The sequence below is a fragment of the Sesamum indicum genome, linkage group LG2 (assembly GCF_026168435.1).
Source record: "Sesamum indicum cultivar Baizhima isolate 11 linkage group LG2, ASM2616843v1, whole genome shotgun sequence".
NCBI classification, from domain to species: domain Eukaryota; kingdom Viridiplantae; phylum Streptophyta; class Magnoliopsida; order Lamiales; family Pedaliaceae; genus Sesamum; species Sesamum indicum.
This window is the reverse complement of record NC_142658.1, coordinates 2,865,459-2,885,395: the sequence shown is the minus strand read 5'-3', so window position 1 is coordinate 2,885,395 and position 19,937 is coordinate 2,865,459. Positions and strand designations below refer to the sequence as shown.

Genomic DNA, 19,937 nt, shown 5'->3' with positions numbered 1-19,937 from the left:
TAATTATAATGAAGTAATAGAAAATTAAAAAATTAAATAGTCCGAATGTTATTGTATTTTAAAGACTCTAAGTTAAGTAATGAATCAGTACAAGAAAATATAACAAAATAATTTCATAAAAAGATTTTATTAATTTGGTAATAAAATCAAGTTATTAACTATTTATTCTTTTAGATAAAAATGAGTAATTAAATACTTTTTTGAATATACTTTCTTTAAAAAATATAACAAAATATTTATATTTATTCATTTTTTTCTAAAAATATTTAACTTTTGGTTAAGTATATATATTTGTCAATTTCTTTTAAAAAGCACATATAAATTATCGTTTATATTATATTTGTTGTATATCTACAATATATATTAATTTATACTCACTAATTTAAATTCTTCCCTTATTAAACAAAATCAATTAAAAAGAATTTGATGACGATTTAATATGCAAAAAAAACTAAATTATATATTAAAAATAATATAATTATTTAAAGACTATTTTTTACTAAACTTTCATAAAGACTATTTTTTACGTAACTTTGTAAATATAAATAATTTTTTTTACTTATTTAATTTTATTTGCGTATGTATTTTGAGTCCAAAGACATATAATATCGAAAAAACAGGCATGAAAATTATTACATAGCTAAATTGGACAACAGAATAAACTTTTATGCTATTGTATATCCAATTATGATTAGGATTTAATGCAAGACATTGTAAATGAGCAAATTATTCTTCTATTAAAAAAAATAGCAATTTACCCCTTCCCCTCTCTTGTTTTTGTTTAAAATGAAACAATCTATCCCCTATTTAGAAAGGTAAATTGCTTCATTTTAAACAACACAGGGGATATATAAATTGCTATTATTTTTTTTCATAAGAGGGTAATTTATTCAGTTACAATAGAACAGGGGGTTGCTTGCATTTTTCCCTTTAGGATTAGAATAAATTACATTGAGCTCTCTTGAGATTGATACAATTAAAAATATTCTCATTATTTAAAAATTTACACATATCCCTAATAATAATGTTCGTCCAACGATTGATCCATTTTGTTAGCCTAGAATTTCATTCTAAAATATTGTATTGAATATGATTACACATATTTTTTAAAATTGTCATATTTTTCGATAATAACATTCATCCAATATATTTCTTTTTTTTAAAAAAAAAAAAAACCTAAAAGTTGGGGGTCTCGTTAATTTCTCAAACCATAAACAGTATTCATAATTGTATCAAATCTTAGGAAAACTTGCCGTAATTTAGCTTGCAACATAGCATAGTAGTCTATACACATAACAAATTTGCTTTTCCATACCATAAAAATTACAAATGAAAGTTTATACAGAGAATAGCCAACAGCCTTGAAGAATAGGCATCAGATCTATCTGAGTCTGTGTGTTCAATCCTGAACCAAATTTCATGAAGAAGGTTCAATTTTACCTAACCAGCTGTACATTTTTGTGTCTGTAAAGTTCCTTCATAGCCATTTCCTGACCTACCATCAACAAGAAAAGATTTCCCAAGTTAAAGAAGGTCAGATTGCGTCTACCGTATCAATAAACGAGCAACGTCTGGGCTATACTGTTGCCATCATAGTTACAGACTTGCCTGCTGTTGCTGCTGAAAAGAACAAGGAAGACGGGATCTCCAGACGAGAGATGGAAAAGTTGTAGAACGATATAAGCGCAAGTAGTGATACTGAAAAAGTGAGCGAATATATGTTGTGATGTGAGATAAATGACATAAAAAGCAGGGGAAAGTTTCAGAATTTTCATCAACATGAACAAATTATTGCTTGTTATGGCAAAAAGGGGTGGAACATATGTTGCTCATGATCATGAAAATGAGGAGGAAAGATGAGGAAAGCAGTAATAAGCAAAAGTAGAGGCACATGAAGGAAGATTGTGCTGATAAGATCAAAAGAAAATTGCTGCAATCTCCTTCAACAGCAAGGGGAATTCACCCCAACCCCCTTCAAGAAACTTTGGCAACTGACGGGGAACATGTTCAATGCTATACGTTTATCCAAGTTAGGAATGTAGTAAAAAGAGAACTGCAAGTTATCAGCAGAGAATTAACAAAGAAAACCGATGGTTGCAGTACTGCATCGAAGGAGAAATTACCTTCCGAAGCAGATCAACAGAATGATCCAAAGTGCTGCAGTTTTCCAATTTGATTCTTTGTGCGCCACCCAAACCTGATATGACAAAAATGTCAATAGTATTTGTTGAAATGACGGGGATAGCAACTAAGTCCAGGATAAGTTCAAAATATAACTGAGACTAAAACAGTCACACCACCACACTCAAAAGTCGTTGTGTTTTAAGGAGAAAGGTAAACTACAAAAATAGATGAGTTTCGATGGTATACTAATAGCATCACTTTCACTCTGAACACTTAAATAAGTTCCTAATATTGGGAAAAAAATACTTGAACTTGCATATATTGCCGCATGTTAAAAGACCTTATCGCTATTGCAACAAGTCCTAAAATGCATCTTAGTATGATCTGCAAGCCCCATTGGGAACTTTTAGCAACTTTGAACAGCTTCACGCTGACCACCCGTGCAAGAAAGAAGTATAGTATATGATAAGAAATCTATATTTAGTTGCAATTCGTAAGCGAACTGATATGAAAAAACTGAACTGCACAGTTAAAGAAGTCTGCATTGAGAATTACCGATAGAGCGAAAACATTGACATAGAAATCAACCAGTGTTGCTGACAGCCACCTGCAGAGATGATAACTCCTTAGAGAAATTGAATAAATATAAGTACCAGTGTTGAGGAAACTGGAAATTGCTAGCTGAAAGCTGGATAAAATGTTCCCTCTATACTTGTTTCCTTGAGGTTTTCAGAAAGTTCAACTTTCAACATGAGCATGAAAGAAACTTACGGAGTCAAAACGTCCCGGCGGAATGGAGATCCATCAGTGGCAATAGTGTAAATCAACGTCCCCAGCATAAGACAACCCAAAGCAGTGAAAAGAATCCTTGCACTTGCAATAGATAGAAATCTCTTTGATTCAGTTCCATCCCTAAAGACAAAATGGCTCTCAGTTAAACCCTTATCAAATCAAAAAAGATTAAGTTACTGTGATACAACCCAAATGCGGTAGTGTCTGGAGTCACATAAGAAGGTTACTTACTTTTTCCTATTTCTTAGCAAGACAAAGTAAATAGGATCTTGTTGCGATTCTTGAGGAGACAACTTTAGAAACTGGACAACAATGTACCCACATGTGGTAATGCTGCAAAGAAGAAAATTAAAAGGTTCACCACCATTGACAAGCGTATCTCTCATGCATATATCCATCAGTTTTGGAAATGCATGAGACGATTATGACAAATTCACAACCATACTTTGAAACAACTGATCTCAACATGTTACAAATGAAACAAACAGAAAAAGTGAAGGAGCTCATTTCACCGGTTAATGTAAGATATACTTGGGAGCTGCCAGGTTTTCTGCTGGACATACCGTTACATACAAACTAAGAGTAGCTAATACAATTGTTGGTAAAGTAATCCCATTAACAATCTCTAGATGAAAAAGAACCTGCATCTAATAGATGATCAGTGCAGAAGGGATAAAGCCATTAATCGAAAGCTCAAGTACTAAATCGCCTGAAATATCCGTAGCTGGTCTTTAGCTAGTTTCTAATCTTTTTACCCTTCCGTGGTAACAACTATAGGAAGCATCCGATACAGTAATCTTAACATGTTAAAAAATCTATTCACGTGCCGGCAGTATTTTTCTTCATGTGAAATTTGTCATGAATAGGTGGTTGCAAACTTGAGTCCAATTCCCTTGCCTTGCTTTGTTACCATATCGAATAACCACCTCATCTAAATACTTAAATTTTGAAGGACTTGGAGACGATAACAAGAAACTCTCTATACAAAGGTCAAGTGTTACTTGCATCTAGAAAACAAGTAAAATTGGAACATGAGTTGATCATATGACAGTTTTAGACAAGTTGATCAAATTGGAATGAACAACAGCAACCATACCTTCCTAAACATATAAGTAAAATTATCCAAATCAGGGAACGAATCCAGTTTGGTTCCTTGTAGATAATCCATGCCTGATATGGTGAAAACACACAAATATCAGAGAATACAAGTACAGGTATAAAGAAATAGAAGCGCTTGGGGTTTATAGAGCCTATCATCATAGTCCAATTGACATATATATGCAAGAAAATGGATTACTACAAGTTTTTGTCTTTTCCAACTTCAGCATTAAATGTCATGCATCCAAAGACTAGTTGTACGTTTTTGAAATGCATTAAAAGCAGCAGAAAATATCTGAGACCTGGTCAACAAAAGATGAAGTCATATTTGAATAGGACAGACCATAATGAAAACATTGCATACCCCTATTGCTAGAATATTGATATAAAAATCAACCAGGGTCGCTGCCATCCACCTGCATCAAAAATTACAAAACTATTTAAAATTCTGCATGAAGATGATTACTTAACGTTTAAGCCATTTTCAAATTCAAAATGGTAAAAGATAAATATAAAATGTTTGACAGAAGAAATGACTAAGTTTCTTAGATCAAAAGTACAGCAATGCTCCATTACCTTTACTATTCTATCCATATGAATAATTAGGAGTTGATACACATTATATCGATTTGGTTAACATCATTTTGATATATGATGCAAAAGTTAAAACACAACTACATAGATTAAGTGAAAGAATATTTAACAGAGAAATCTGTGGAAACTAATTGACTAAGATAAGTAACAAATTCATCACATTCATTTTTCTTCCCTCAAAAGCACTTTAAGTAATAATGTGACGCCATTACTGTGATCTCCCACTGAGTGCTTTATTATCTTTTGTGATCTGCATTTTCTGAAATTACTGTGATCTACAATTTTCTGTGATTTGCTTTGACAATTTTTCTGTGTGATTATTGCTAAATATTACTGTGAAGTGCTAAGATTTGCTCTTTGGGATTAATTTTGAACTCTGTTGATATAATTGATATTCTTGACTGTTTGGAATAATTTTGTCTGAAATAGCTAACATTCTGTCAAAATATTCTTTCTGAAATCACTGCCATTTTTGATAAAGTTTTCTTATAACGTTTGAAATTTCTTTTTGTTAATTTTCGAGTAACATTTTTTCGAAAACTGAAATGGCTGGTTATAATCTTCAACCCTTTGATGGCAAAAGTGATTTTTCCATATGGCAACAAAAAATGAAAGGGATTCTTATTCAATAAAAAGTTTTCAAAACTATTGATGGAAAATACATGGAAAATGTTTCTGAAGAAAAGAAATTGAAAAATGACGAATATGTCTACTCTTAAATCATTTTGAATTTATCCGATACTGTTCTTAGGAAAGTAGGAAAACAAAATTCCTCTAAAGAATTGTGGAAAAAATTAGAAGAGCTTTACACTGAAACATCCTTACCTAGTAAACTCTTTTTATTAGAAAATTTTTTCAGATATAAATTGGATCTATCAAAAAACATTGATGAAAACCTTGATGATTTCACTAAGCTTATACAAGATGTAAAACTCACTAGTGATAAAAACATAGATGAATACTTTCATATTTCTTGTTTAATGCTATTCCTGAAACATACTCTGATGTCAAAGCTGCTATTAAATATGGTAGGGATAGTGTGAATCTTGAAACAGTAGTAAATGGACTAAAAAGCAAAGAAATGGACTTAAAGGCTAATAAACCTAGTCAAAACCAACATGAGGTTAATTTTATTAGGGGAAGACCTAAATTTAGAAACACTAATTTCAGATATAATAGCAGAAGTAGAAGTGGTAGTAGGAGTAAATCTAGACCAAGAAAAAACTCATATAAGGAAGATAGAACAAAAGAAAGACGTTGCTATAATTGTGGTATTAAGGGACACTACATAAAAGACTGTAGAAAGTCTATGAGGGAAAATAGAGATAGATTTTATGACGATAAAGAAAAGTTAATACTGTCTCTGATGATAACTCTGGTGAAGTTTTTGTGGTATGTGAAGCTAATTCTGCTTATTCTTTGAATAAACATGAGTGGTTGATTGATTCCGATTGCACTTTTCACATGAATCCTTCTAAAGAAATTTTTTCAAATTTTAAATATGAACATTCTGGTTTTGTTTCCATGGCTAATGAAAAGAAATATGAAATCAAGGGTCTGGGTGATATTTCATTAAGTTTTAAAGAAGGTTATAAGTTAACCTTAAGAAACGTCAAATTTGTTCCTGATTTGAGTCATAATCTTATTTTGTGTGCTGCTCTCGAGGAAGAAAGTTTAGAAGGCAGATGGGGCAAAGGCCTCATGAAAGTTATGAAAGGTTCATTGGTTGTGTTTAAGGCCGAAAGAAGGTATAATCTTTACATGTGCACTGTTATGTATGATAATATTGTTGCATCTGCGTCTGAATGTGATACAACTATATGTTATAAAAATGGCCCAATGACCACTAATGGTAGGCCCATCTGATAAAAGCCCAACCCACCTGGCTACCCACTAACCTACCCAACCCACTACACCCGACCTACCTCACTACCTATTTATTCTAACCTAACCCTAATATCTCTCAGTCTCTCCTAACCGACAATTTGTGATTCTCTCTTCTTCTCCTTTTCCGCCATGGATATTCTGTGATTTTCTTACCTTCCTTCACCACCATTGGTGGTGGCTTTCCAAAGCCAACTTAATGGCTTTTGGAAAGCCACCATGGACGTCCATTTCTACTGTTTGTTCTCCCCTTTAAAAGGAGTTCTCCCCTTCGGCTCCTAGAACAGATTACTACACACACTCTTCTCCTTCAGTCTAAAAGTTCTAAGTGAGCTCTGTAGTGGGTCTTTGTGGCCGAGTTAATTCTGAGATCTCTGTGATCCTATGGTGTGGTACAGTGGTGTAACCATGGTGGTGGCTAAGTCTCTGTGACTGAGTATTTTGAGCATATGTTGGTTGGATGCAATATCTGAACTAATTATTATTCTCATATTCATATTCATTATTCTGTTTATTTTGTTAATATATTTGTTTATATTTTCGACCTTTAATTATTTAAGGAGTTTTGTCCTCCATTCTTTTGTAATAGTTGGTTAGGAATTTCGGAAAGAAATACCACGAACGGGTGTTTAAACCCTACATAAATGCTCTTCTGGAATAAAGGGTCTAATAGGGTAGGAACACTGATCAAACACCTACAAGATAGGAATCTAGCAGCACAAAGAAAACACATAGAGCACATAAGACAGAAACTCTTCTTCCCCCCCCAAGTAATCAATCATAACTTCAACTATCCAATAAAAAGCGTAAAAAAAGTTTGCATACGGGGTGAGGAGTTCTTTGCGAAAAGGGAGTCCATCGGTGGCAATGGTGTAAATAACAGTGGCTGTGATCAGACATCCCAACACCATGAACGCTGTTCTCAGCCCAACTGCAAGTGCCGCCGCCGCCATTGATCAGGACCTCTGTATTGTTTGTCATTACAACTTGTGGGAGTTGGAATTTAATCAAGAACGTAGACGGGAGAAGAGTAGTCTATGGCGTTTGAGCTGCGGAGATAATATGGGAAGGCCATTGCTCCACGTCTCGCCAGGGACCACTTCTTCTGCAGAGTATGTAATAAGCTTCTCCCACAAATTTATTTCTTCGATAATTACGTTTTCACCCCTGATTTACATTCTATTTCCACAAACTACCTCTATATTTGGATAATATCATATACACCTATAAGTAACGTCAATGTCATTTACATAAATCACTCGTATTTTTTAAAAATTATATATACACCCCTCCAGAAAGTCAACATCATTACACAAGCTTATTTTACTTTATGTTTGTCAAGGATGATTTTTATAAGTATGCAAAAAGTTGCGGTGATTTTTATAAACAAATCATAAATTAGGAGTGTAAAATATAATTATTTCAATTTATTTTAAACTTCATAAATAAAATTGGGTAATTAAATTAATAATCTTGAGTTTTATCTCTTATTTTTTATAAAATTATATATATATATATATATATATTCCTTAAGTGGTATCGGTGTAATTTATTTTAGGAGTATTTATAAGTGTTTGTCCCACGAGGATGCCAATGTAAATTATAACTATAATCCCATAAATATTATATGTAATTTTTTAAATTACAATTATTTATGTGTAATTATATCAAATTTTAAAAAAGAATAATATAATTATCCCTTGGTTAAATTTATATTACTAAAATAGGTATTTATGATAGTAATTTAAAGAAAGAAGGTTTGTTTTAGGCTTTAGCATTGCTTAATTAGAATTGCAATGTAATGACAAATTAGAATTGCAATGTAATGACAAATTAGAATAATTTAAAATTAATAATATAATAATTCGAGACCAATGAAGAAAAAGATTGCTGGGTGACATTGATTACGTTATTTTAAATTTAATGTAATGAATTTAATGATAATACATAAAAGGATAAATTACATTAACACCCTTCAAGTTAAACTAAATTACACAAACACCCTTGTATTTAGGTACATCCCTAAGGGGTATTAGTGTAATATTTTTCAGGAGGCGTGTGTGTAAGTTTTGAATAGAAAGTGTAGTTATAATTACAATTATGATGTAATTATAATTTAGCGAAAAAAAGATAAGATTTTGCCCTAACTTCAAAGAATATCAATATAATTCACCGTACGTAAAATGGTTAGAAAGGAGTAAGAGAACTCGATCATATAATGTTATATTTACTCTCACGAGTAAGAGCATATATTGATTTTTGTTATTTGGTATCTTTTACTCACCATCATCAAACAAATAATAGTCGGACTTTTAAGAATGATGATTCAGTACAGTATGATTAGATATGATAAGATTATTTGTCATGTATAATCGCATGTTAGGTTCATAGTATTAGAGCTCAGTATTAATGCTAGACTTGACTTTAATCGTTAAATACATGCATGCTTAATATGAATATTTGTTTCTTTTTTTCTTTATCAAATGTCTATTTTAGACTTCTGTTTTATATGAATATAGAAAAAGAAAGAACGAGAATACACCACAACAATTATTATCTTAAAAATTGCACTTTAATAAATATTAAGGGGTTTTTTGTCTTATGTAATCATCCACAAGCTATAATTTTAAAATAAAAATAATTTATCCTTAATGGTCTTTTTACATTTAATCATACTTTGTAGTCTTTTCAACTAAATACCATATTATGTTATCATATGAGATATCACACATACAATAAGTCAAATCAAACACTATATAAAATGGGTGAGGAGAATTTGGAATATAAAGTGGCTGAGTGAAATTGAATACATATGGGAAATGCTACCATGCTTGTCGAACAGAATTCAGATGAGGGGAGAGTATGGTCAGTAGTGCCATGCTATTGAAGATCTGCGACCCAATTTGTTCGACCAATTGCAACCCCGTTGATACAGACTGGCAAAGCAACTGTTACAGGAGTTGGCCTCTCCAGCCAAACTGTCTAGAAATCAACTCCCCATAGATGAGATACCAGAGTACCTGGTCAAGAATACGGAGGAAAAAATTCAAGTGATGAAACAAAGGAGCAACTCGTGCGGTCCAAAAATTCAGACAAGGAGAATCAAAAAACGATAGCAGAAACAACAAATATGATGTCACTGGAAAATTGTTTCAATGTAAAGGAGTAGTACTCCTCCTATGTTTTGTTGCGCTTATGATGTAATGTTGACTACGTTTTATTTTCAATGAAGAATGGATGGGGACTCCAAAAAGCCTCCCCCACCTTCGGATGCTTTTAATAAATAAAAAAAAAATCAAACACTATATAATGAATAATAAAAAGTAACCATCATTCCACCACATTCGGTCATGCTTTATAGTATTATATGAACTAAACGAAGCCCGTATATTTAGTCTTTAACCACAAGCAAATGCCCAACTCTTCAGCTAGTTGTAGCATGTCATATCTAGAACGGCACATTAGCATTATACTGGTCTGAAGGCTTACTCTTTTAACTGACCCCTCCAGTTGTCTAGTCCATTCCTCGGCATCAACAGTGATGATCGACATCGAATTCAAGAGCTTGGTGTTAGATTTTGTTATTAAACCATGCTCTCAAAGCGCGGATTAACATAAAATATAGAATCTTTTTCCTTTTTAGATTACAAGTAGTGTGGGGTGGAGGAACCGGAGTTTGAACCCATAACCGTTCATTCATTGAGGAAGGGAGATGCCAACTCAACTAAAGATAAGAACTGAAAATGTAACAGTAAACAAAATAAATAAATAGAATTAAAGAAGCAAAAGTTACCAGATTAGGAAGACAAGTAAATGCAAGTTACCCATTTTCATCTTTACCATACTCTGTATCCAAATCCAACACCAATCCTCACCCAGTCCTTTGGAGGAATCAGTAAGAAATATGCCACAAGAATGAAAGATATTTGAACTGTTTGGGACAATTGTATAGAATAGTTAATCTATCGGATGTTTGTCGGCCTGGCGAGACGTGTAATGCGCTGAGAGCAAAAGCAGAGAAAGGAATGCGCTGGCTACAAAGATGGCGTCAAACCATCTGTGATAGAAGTCAAATTGAATATCACCACCCAGGACATCTGTAATAATCATCCTGCAGAAGAACACGTCTGCATCAAAACATCTAAAAAGCAACGAATGAAAGCCAGCCATCTTGGAAGTCTGGGAAGAATGCAGCAATATGATCGAGTATACTAGTTTACTACTATAACTTTTGTCAGCTCACGAGATGCAAGCAACACATGTGACTTTAAAAACAAAGGAAATAGTTTCTGCCGAGGGAAGAATTCAAACAATGTCACACAGGTTAGCAGAGAGGTAAAAGCCAATAGGAGTATTATGCATCCACACAGGTTAAATGGATTCTCTGACCGCCTTTCCCACACTAATCACAGCAACCTCAAGAAAGCCACTAACTGGAAAAAGCCAGCTAAAGAAAGATTTATCTAAGTCAAAATGCTTATTCGAATAGTATACTGCAATTTACAAGATAGATACACTAGTCAAATACCATCCTGTAAATACTAGGACAAACAGCATTATTCATAGCCATCAATGTCTAGGTGCGGGATTTCATGAGAGCTTCTCAATGTCAAAGGGTTACCAAAATATGGGCAAATGCATAGTCCACAAAAAATTCAAAAGGTCTCATACAAGATACTCTTCTCATGTGTCAATACGCAGCATGCTTATTTGTTCAAGCACCCTTCTACATATGATCTTTAGAAATCTATTTATGCATTAATGGTAGGAACTGGAGAATCAAAACTTTGTTGAATGATTTCTTTAAATTAAGAATATCAGTATTTTTCCTGCATAAAACCCCCAAGTGTGCACCTCCACGGCCGCAAAAGTCAATCTAAGATTTTACAGAAGCTAACTTAAATCAGAATTATTTGGCTCCTCATAGCAAACTTGGAAGACAGATTTCTGCGTATCATGCGGTTCAAGTAATTTAAGGGATAGAATGCAAAACAAAAAACATAAACAAAAGGAAAACAAATAGTAGTCTATAGATCACATTAAGAAAATTAAATAAATACTGGAGAACAGCAATAAATTGATCACATTAACAAAATTATTGAAAGAAGGAGAAACAAGCAGCAACAATCAAAATTATTCCGACAATCTGCACAATTCCATTACACCAAAAGACACATAACCTTGAAAAAGAAAAGGGTCTACTAATAACAACTGATCATACCTGTATTCTGTTGCCAAGCTTTTTCTAATTAATAGTATGGAAGAAACAAAATACATCCCCATTATTTCAGAGAGGAAAAGGACAACGTTACTTGAAGATCCGCTACCAACTCTCGAAACAGCAAAAAAGAACTGTACAAAATCCCGGAGTTAGGTATCAGATGCCAGGAAACTACTGTGATCAACCATTCAAGCAACAGTATTAAGGTTATTCATGCACCAGCATAAAACTTTACAAAAGGTTATTATTCATTAACTAAGTTGCTTTGCAGTGAATTCCTATCTACTTCGTTGTGAGCAAGAAGAATCATGTGTCAACTCAATGAAAGAAGCAGACAACTGCCACAACCTCCTAGAGAACACAAACTAGCTCAAAGCGATAAGAAAGGGTAAGATGAGAGCAAATATGCCACACAAACTTGACGAGAGGAGGATTAAACACTTGCCTTCATCAGATTTGTTAAGAATCCTCGTACAGATATGACTATCAGCATCCCAATGAATAAAAGGGAAATGTACTGCATTACAGAAGACAAAAACATGTTACTCATGAAGAGTATCCTGGTTATATAATATATCTGAAGATAGAATATAATTCACCGAATGGCTTTCATTTGAAATATTATACTATATGTAGCATCCTCCTGATTTTTAGTTGTCATTCGGCAAACAAATATCCGTAATTTTAAGCATACAGTTTTCTTTTCTCAAATTATTGGATATAGATACAGCCTATTTGAGACCTTAATGCACAAATGATGGGAAATCCATTCTTATGTTTATTATTCAATGTTGATCCATCTTTGCTCACATGCATTAACAAACAAGCCACAGACCCCACAAAGTAAATTGTAGCAAATAATAAAAGATTTTCATATAATCTAGAATTTGAAATTGAGTGCTTCACGTTCAACAACCAAGTAATCTGAAACGTCAAGGATGTCTTTGACATTGCATGCTACAGGGAAATGGATAACACAGCAGGAAGTTAAAGTGATGCAAGGCAGACACTAACCTGTGATAATAAAGTTACATTGATGCCTATATCAAAGAACTGCAGAAATATGCTGATTGTCCTTGTCACAGGATCAACAGAACCAGCCTGAGACAAGAGTTTACTCCATTAACATACTGTAAACTTTGAAATAGAATGAGTTAAGATGAATATCATATGTCTAAGCAGAATAATTGCACGACATAAACGTAATGGGTATTATAACATTACCTCCTTGAATACAACACTTTGCAAAGACTGCAAAATAAAACAACCAAATATACTTCAATCATCAGCATATCCAGAAAACTACAGAATATTTTAGTAGATCTTAAACATGGCCAGTTTAAAGATAACTACAGTGTGCCTGTTACTAGTCCTTCATCTATTGTAGAAATTGAACTACAACAAAAAAATTGAACCATAAGAATGTAATCATATAACATGAGTGAAAAGTACCTTGATCATTTTATATACACAATATACGGAACATGCATAGCCCAACAGATTCTGCAGGTGACCCTTCCAGGTTCGAGAATAAGCAGCAGCTTCCTGAAATTATTGCAGTAAAACAACATGAAAATTGCAAAAAGGATCTTGATTTCACAAGAAACTTAAAAGCCCACAACCAATTGCAATCTTATTTAGCAGAATATGCAACTTGCAATACGCAGAAAAAGACACAATCTGACAAGCACTAGTATACCTTAGCTTGGCGAAGCTCATAGATCTCCAGAAAAAGTTGCTTCGAGAGCTCCTCCAAAGCTTGTACCTCTGCTTCCATGGTTTTGACATCTTGACAAAGAAAAGAGTCAACAACAATAGGAAGTAGCAAAGAAGCAAAATAAGAAGCATCCATTTCTAAAACCCTGTTCCTCCACTCTGCTCCACGAAAGAGCTTAACGTCTCATCATTTCAATTATGGTAATTAAGGGTCAGTGATATGGCTCATCAAAGGACCATGTTATTTTCATATACACTATAAACTCCACCACTGTAAGCAAAAAACCAATTACTAGCCAGTTAAAAAAAAAGCCAAAATACTGAAAATAAATTCAAATAGGAATCGACGGACTTGCAAGTCAGAAGCAAAAGAAATTAGGAAACTAAGAAGTTTCAACATTTTTGCTCATTGCTCAAGGTTATATCAGAAAAAAAAGAACAAGAACAAGGACCACCCATGTGCAGTTCGACCTATTCGCCAGTAGCATTTTTCCTTTCTTCTACTCCAGAGTTACTTACTTCAGTGTTTGTTTAGTGCATGCATTTATCGGACGATGGAAATAATGGATTCCATGATAATAAAGGGTTAAAGATGGCCAGTCCAATACAAGAGGCTGAAGGCAATAGCTAGACGTGAAGATGTGATGAAGAAAGGTCTATGCCACAAAAGCAGCATTACCATATCATATAAACCAAACAACCAGTAGGAACAAAGGGCTGGAACAGCCAGGTCATTCGAGCAATCATGAATAGCAATATAAGTAGTCTGGAAGAGCACAAGCAGCCACTAAAGAGAGATAGAATATAAACCAAATGAAAAGAAGATTACACCAACACGGGTTCTCAATCATCTTATTTAAAACTTAAAAGAATCTTGAGAATTTATTAATTTGCTATAGCACTATACAAATTCTACAATTACTAACCTTGCTCGTTTTGGTCATCCTGAACAGATCGAACAACAGTTCCAACTATGCGCTTGAAGAAGGATCTATTGTTTAACTTCTGTCACAATAAAATTTAGCAGCAATCATATTTCAACTTCTTGGGAAAGATATTAAATAGCATACTTTTATCTCCCCATTATTGGATTGCTCATTAATTGTACTGTATAGTAAGACTAGAAACCATTTCAGAGTACAAATCAAATGAATTCATCACAAAACTGCAAAGCAGTTTTCAGCAAACAATATTAAATGTCTTGGAACAACTTCTGAATAGCATTATACCACCCATATTTTTCTACTACTTTGCCACTTAACCGTGTCCAGAAAGTAACTTCTCAATTTCAAACTAAATGATATAATTGTGAGTGACAGCACAAACTTACATAACCAATTCCTGCACCAAAATCAATAAAGTATACAAACAACTAAACCAATAATCTCCTGAAAATGGCACAAATTCTTGATTATTACATTCTGCGGACCAATTAGACCAAAAGCCTTTAATCTCTTAATTCTTTTTTCTTCATAAAACCTACTAAAATTTTCTTCCTTAGCAATAAACATATTCCATAGACATCAACGACAATTATAGGCCTTGATGGTGATCATTATACAACTTTTTCACTGAATTAAATAGGTAAGTAAAATCATCTCTAGCCAGGTTTCTTTTTCCTTTTTCATTCTTTTGGTCAATCCTTTGTCATGTTCCATTACTTGAAACACTATGTCCTATACGTGGACTTAGTTGTATTTGTCGCAGTTGTTGACATTTGGGAAACTCTTTCTCCAGACAGCAAATAAGATTCATTATAGATAGTGACAATGGAACGATAAATAAACATCTCTCACAAATGTTAGCCAAGAGAATATTTGAAAGTATCAGGCTAAACAAAGGGGGTCAAGTACTATATTTGAAAGTTCAAAAGGGTATAACTGTGCGGCTGTTTCACCATTCAGCTTTACCATTTCTTAACCATATTAGATTATTCCTGTCATGACCTATTTCTATCACATATCAAGAATAATGGTCAAGTCTCGGGTTGTTTTAGTGTTGACTGGAAAGTGCCAGAAGATGAAATTTTTCAGAAACGTACTACAGAAATAAGATGTATTTTTGGATTTGTTTTTAGGTAATTAGGAATATATACATATATATATATATATATATTGTTATTGGTATCACATCAAATGTTTAATGATTGGGAGATGTACATATGTATTTCTATATTTACGTAATGATTTAAATATACATTACAATATAAACTAATCGAATATATATGGATATACATTAATGATCATGACTTCTTATTGATATTCTTGAGAAAGAAGTTTAAAAAAAGTGGAATGTGTTAGGTTTTGGTTTGAGAAAGAATAGAACAAAGATCTAGAGAAAATTAAAAATAGAACCAAATGCAGCGTGCACTTCTCCAGAGAAGTAGGAAATTATACCCACCCAATATTAATTTCCTCATGAAATTGAAAATGCTGGGATTATCAATCAATAAATTTTCACAAACAAAATAAGGAATCCTCCCTCAGTCCTATTCATATGAATCCATGTGGACTTGTCACGTCATTTTAGATGGGAGCTGAAAAAGTGAAAATTCGATTTATGTTCAAACATTAACCTCAAAAGTAGTGGTTTTACATCCTTGCTTTAGCAATTGGGGAAAAATTTTCATTTTGCAGACCAGTGCCTTATATTGGAATATGGCAAAAAGAAAATAGGAGTAATAAATTTGAGAAGAGTAGTTTTAAATAGGTTGCAAGATGACTGAACCTCTTCTGACCCTTGCTTTCGCTCCATCTCCATTTGACACAAAACTATTCTCTTTTTCTTTGCAATGCAAGTCTCAATTGACTGCATTAGCTGCCTTTCAAGTGCCTTGACTTCTGATTCATCAATTTCTCTTCAGATTGCAAAAAGAAAAGAAAACACATTAAACCAGGAAGTTACTGAATAGAGAGTCAAACAGGAAAACACATCAAAGGTTTTAACTTCCAAAGTAAACATGAACTTTGAACAAAAAGCTGGGCAGCAACAAGCAAATATATATGATCAGCAAAAGCATCAGTAAACTTCCTCTCAGCTTAAATAAATAATCAAAAGAACTTTTCTACATTAGCCCTTTATGAGCTTTTTATCTAAAACAAATTGGTCCTGAAAATTTTAATTCATAAACCTATACTTTTAGCAACAAGCATAATGCTCCATATAAAACAAACTACAGAAAAATCAGAAAGCCTGCGGGAAAGGCTAGAATTGCATTAATGCAAAATCAGCCATGTGACTGATGAAACTAAAACTTTCAGCACTCAGACCTTATTAAATATAGTAGCTCTGTGCTACATACTTAATTTTGAGTAGCAAGTACTAAGATGCAGTGAACCAGCAAAATGCGAATAATAGGAAGAAGCATGTCCCATGTAAGACCTCAAGATTTCTGTTTTTGGTCCCTTGGGGCAAATCCAAAGACAATGTGCAAAAATATTCAGCTTTCCCTAGTTTCACATTAAGTGATGTCATATAGCTTGCATCATTCTTACCGGATAAAGAGAGAGAGATAGCTATAGGGCAAATTCACAGCTCCAAAACCAGATAATACAGCCATGACAGTCACACCAATGACCCCAATTCTGCTCACCAACTGAGGTGTAGTGAAAAATCCTAAGAAACAAAATCATGAGGATAAAGACAGCTAGCAACTGCATAAAATACTTTAACAGAAACTATATCCTCTAAGAAAAATTCTACATAAAAATGGTTTCACAAAGCTAAATAGTAAAATTTTGCAGAAAGCCAAACTTTTTTTAGGTCACAGAGATACGACGTAAAAGTAAAGTTTGATAGAACTGAAGAATTTCCATCTAGAAGGAAATGGGTTTGCAGATACTGAACACCAAATTTGAGACTATGATACAACTATTATTTTGGTACTGGATAAATTAACCTGCACCAAACAATGTCATCCAAAGAGGAAATAATTGTCTTATTCAACATGAGTGCAGCTTTAACTCTTTCGCATAAAAAGAGTGTGGACAGCAAAGTAAAGAATGATGTAGGGTGCTAAAGAGATGGCAATAAAGATCATTTCATGGTCGGATGGATCCCTGGATAACTGGAAGCCATTAAAAAAAAGCATGCAACAATAGATTCGGTAAGAGGCTGTGGATATATCTTACCCCTCTCCATTCTCCATTATAAAAAATTAAATGCTAACCTTTATCTGGAGAAGGCATTGGAAAATGAATACCCAGTCGCCAAAAACCATAAAGAAAAGCCAACAAGAATAGAACAGCACCAAGCGAAGCACGTTCCTTTCTAACACCTGAAACACAAAGTTGACCGTATAGTGACAATTGGTAGAACGACAAAAAGAGGGGAAGGGGAAAAATAGGTAAGTTTGGATCTATTGTTAGTCTTTTCCCTTTAGAGCATTAGTAGCAAAAACTTAAGGTGAAAAATTTAATGATGAAAGTACTTGAATGAATCTTGACCCCAAACATTAGCATGCTATTCCCTCCAAATCATAAGTGATAAACAAAGGAAACTTCTTGTACAATAAAAAGAGTTGCTGAAAGTATAAAAAATTGCCGAAACCAGCCACCAACAGTCTCATGCACACAACCATCCACGCAATATGAACACACAAATATAGGGAAAATCAACATACATAAAAAAACTTTAAATGTGGAGTTGGAGATTGTCAAACTTACCACTATTACAAAGCATCAGATAGCAATGATAGTATGGCAACATGAAGACGAGCAACATTATCAGACAAAACAAATCCACCTTCCAATTCATCCATCTTGCCCTACAGACAATAGCAACTGAGATCAAAGTTCTAAAAAGCCTCCATCAAAGAAGGGACAAAATATATGACAGCGATAGCATGAAAGAGCCAAGGCCTCCTACATGTATGCAAAATTAACTCAGCTCTTTTATACTTAATCATGGGATCCATGTAAAATCCACCAATTCAGAAGATTTATGTAATCCAGATTCAAGAAGAATGTGCAGTTATCTTACACCGTTACAAACATGACCATTCATTAGAAGCATTTCACAAACAGGAAATTTAAGATAAAACCTGAAATCCAAATGGCAGATTGAGCAGAAAGTAAAACTAGACTACTAACAAATTGATGAAAAGCTTACTCTTTGGAGAGAATGGGAATGATCTCGAAGAGGACAAGCTGAAAGAGATTGCAAGAGAAAGCAAAGACAACACTGAATATGATTTGGACCAATACCCGCTTCTCCTCGTACTCCTTGTAAAGCCGCCTGTTCAAGAACCATAGCCCACCCCAACCCAGCAGTAGCAGCGATCCCACCGCCACCACTCCCTCGTAAACCGCGGTTCCCCACCCCATTTGCTTCTTCGTTCCTGGGTTTACTCCGGATTTACCTCAGATTCACGGTTCTCTCAACTCCGTTCTTCAACCCACCACCACTCCGGTTTGGCGGTTGTCATCAATGCTTGACGGGAAGCTCTTTAAACAATGAAACAACACGAATTAAGAGAAACCCTAATCGAATTTGTAAAAAGGGAGATATCCCAGATCGATCAAGCATAAATTCCAATACAATACTGATTTCTCTTGCAACAAATTTGCTTAGCACAGTGCTAGAGTATGAATTCGCAATATACAATCGCTATGTCAGCAAATACTCCTAATTAAAATTTGAAATTCATTCCCAGGGTGGGGTTTCAACTCTCAACTCAATAATTGTAAAATACTATTCCCTTTTCCGGTCATTTTTTTATGTATCCATTCTTGTTTTGGAACAAAGTTATAATACGGATTGAACAGGCAAACAATTTGTTTGGTAAAAGTTTGGTAAGTTAGTATTATCGATTTATTAGTTTAGAGGATGTATAATTTAAAATGTGTTATTTCAATATTAGAAATTTATTGAGAAAATAAAATAATAATAATAAATTGATCAGAAAAATACCGCTTACGAAACTATACTATATATAATTGAAAGGGTGTGAATTGGTGTCTTAATTATTTTGAGATGTTCATTTTAATATATAGTTTGATTTAATAACTTCTCACCCACGCACTCTTCTAACTTTCATTCCCCCACTATCTTTTGCTAGTAATTTTTTTTCTTGTGCATTTTTTGACATAATTATTTTATAAATTTAATATTAATATTATTATATATATTTTATTAAATAATAAATATATTATTTTAAATAATATTATATAATTTGCACGACAAATTACTAGTATTTATAAATAATACATAGAAATTTCAGCTCTCGTGTATGTATCATTGTTACAAATATATATATATATATATATATATAATGCTCACAATTGAAAAAAACAAATTGTATTATTCCATATTTGTTAAAGATGATGGATCCATTAAATACAGTGAGAGGCATCGGATCAAATCATGAAATAAACCCCAACAATCATCCAATCCAACCCTACCACAACTTAGCTGTTATGAGTTGATAATCAATCTTGAATTTTAGGGGAAAAGAAAATCCTACCAAAATAGGGTCGTCATACATGATTTGAGTACTTTCATACCGTTA

General features: G+C 33.4%; 2 protein-coding genes and 1 long non-coding RNA gene across 8 annotated transcripts; 1 reads left to right on the top strand and 2 right to left on the bottom strand.

Annotated features, from left to right (window-relative positions):
• Nucleotides 1-1,293: 1,293 nt before the first annotated feature.
• On the bottom strand, nucleotides 1,294-7,601 carry LOC105178874 (uncharacterized). 3 transcript variants are annotated; one of them, XM_011102451.3, is made up of 9 exons: nucleotides 7,318-7,600; nucleotides 4,379-4,430; nucleotides 4,013-4,086; nucleotides 3,148-3,249; nucleotides 2,896-3,036; nucleotides 2,680-2,731; nucleotides 2,124-2,197; nucleotides 1,609-1,698; nucleotides 1,294-1,490 (listed from the first exon to the last, which is right to left on the bottom strand). In XM_011102451.3, exons 1-9 carry the CDS (start codon nucleotides 7,443-7,445, stop codon nucleotides 1,478-1,480), a joined length of 726 nt encoding a protein of 241 aa, XP_011100753.1. In that variant the 5' UTR covers nucleotides 7,446-7,600; the 3' UTR covers nucleotides 1,294-1,477. The 3 variants fall into 3 exon arrangements, with proteins under 3 accessions (XP_011100753.1, XP_011100745.1, XP_011100762.1); XM_011102443.3 differs by having other exon boundaries at nucleotides 1,294-1,495; nucleotides 7,318-7,599; XM_011102460.3 differs by lacking the exon at nucleotides 1,609-1,698 and having other exon boundaries at nucleotides 1,294-1,495; nucleotides 7,318-7,601.
• Nucleotides 7,464-9,759, top strand: LOC148789106 (uncharacterized). Its single transcript, XR_016063968.1, has 2 exons — nucleotides 7,464-7,604; nucleotides 9,335-9,759. It is a non-coding gene; the product is annotated as an uncharacterized LOC148789106 (long non-coding RNA).
• Nucleotides 9,229-19,194, bottom strand: LOC105178894 (GPCR-type G protein 1). 4 transcript variants are annotated; one of them, XR_002286576.2, is made up of 15 exons: nucleotides 18,539-19,194; nucleotides 18,094-18,194; nucleotides 17,598-17,705; nucleotides 16,924-17,044; nucleotides 16,157-16,286; nucleotides 14,356-14,434; nucleotides 13,413-13,501; nucleotides 13,166-13,258; nucleotides 12,938-12,964; nucleotides 12,728-12,814; nucleotides 12,159-12,230; nucleotides 11,714-11,844; nucleotides 10,317-10,603; nucleotides 9,982-10,229; nucleotides 9,229-9,512 (listed from the first exon to the last, which is right to left on the bottom strand). XR_002286576.2 is itself a non-coding variant. In XM_020691793.2 (13 exons), exons 1-13 carry the CDS (start codon nucleotides 18,751-18,753, stop codon nucleotides 10,450-10,452), a joined length of 1,407 nt encoding a protein of 468 aa, XP_020547452.1. In that variant the 5' UTR covers nucleotides 18,754-19,194; the 3' UTR covers nucleotides 10,290-10,449. The 4 variants fall into 4 exon arrangements, 1 of the variants encoding a protein (XP_020547452.1); XR_016063967.1 differs by having other exon boundaries at nucleotides 9,229-10,229; XR_002286577.2 differs by lacking the exon at nucleotides 9,982-10,229.
• Between the last annotated feature and the right edge of the window lie 743 nt (nucleotides 19,195-19,937).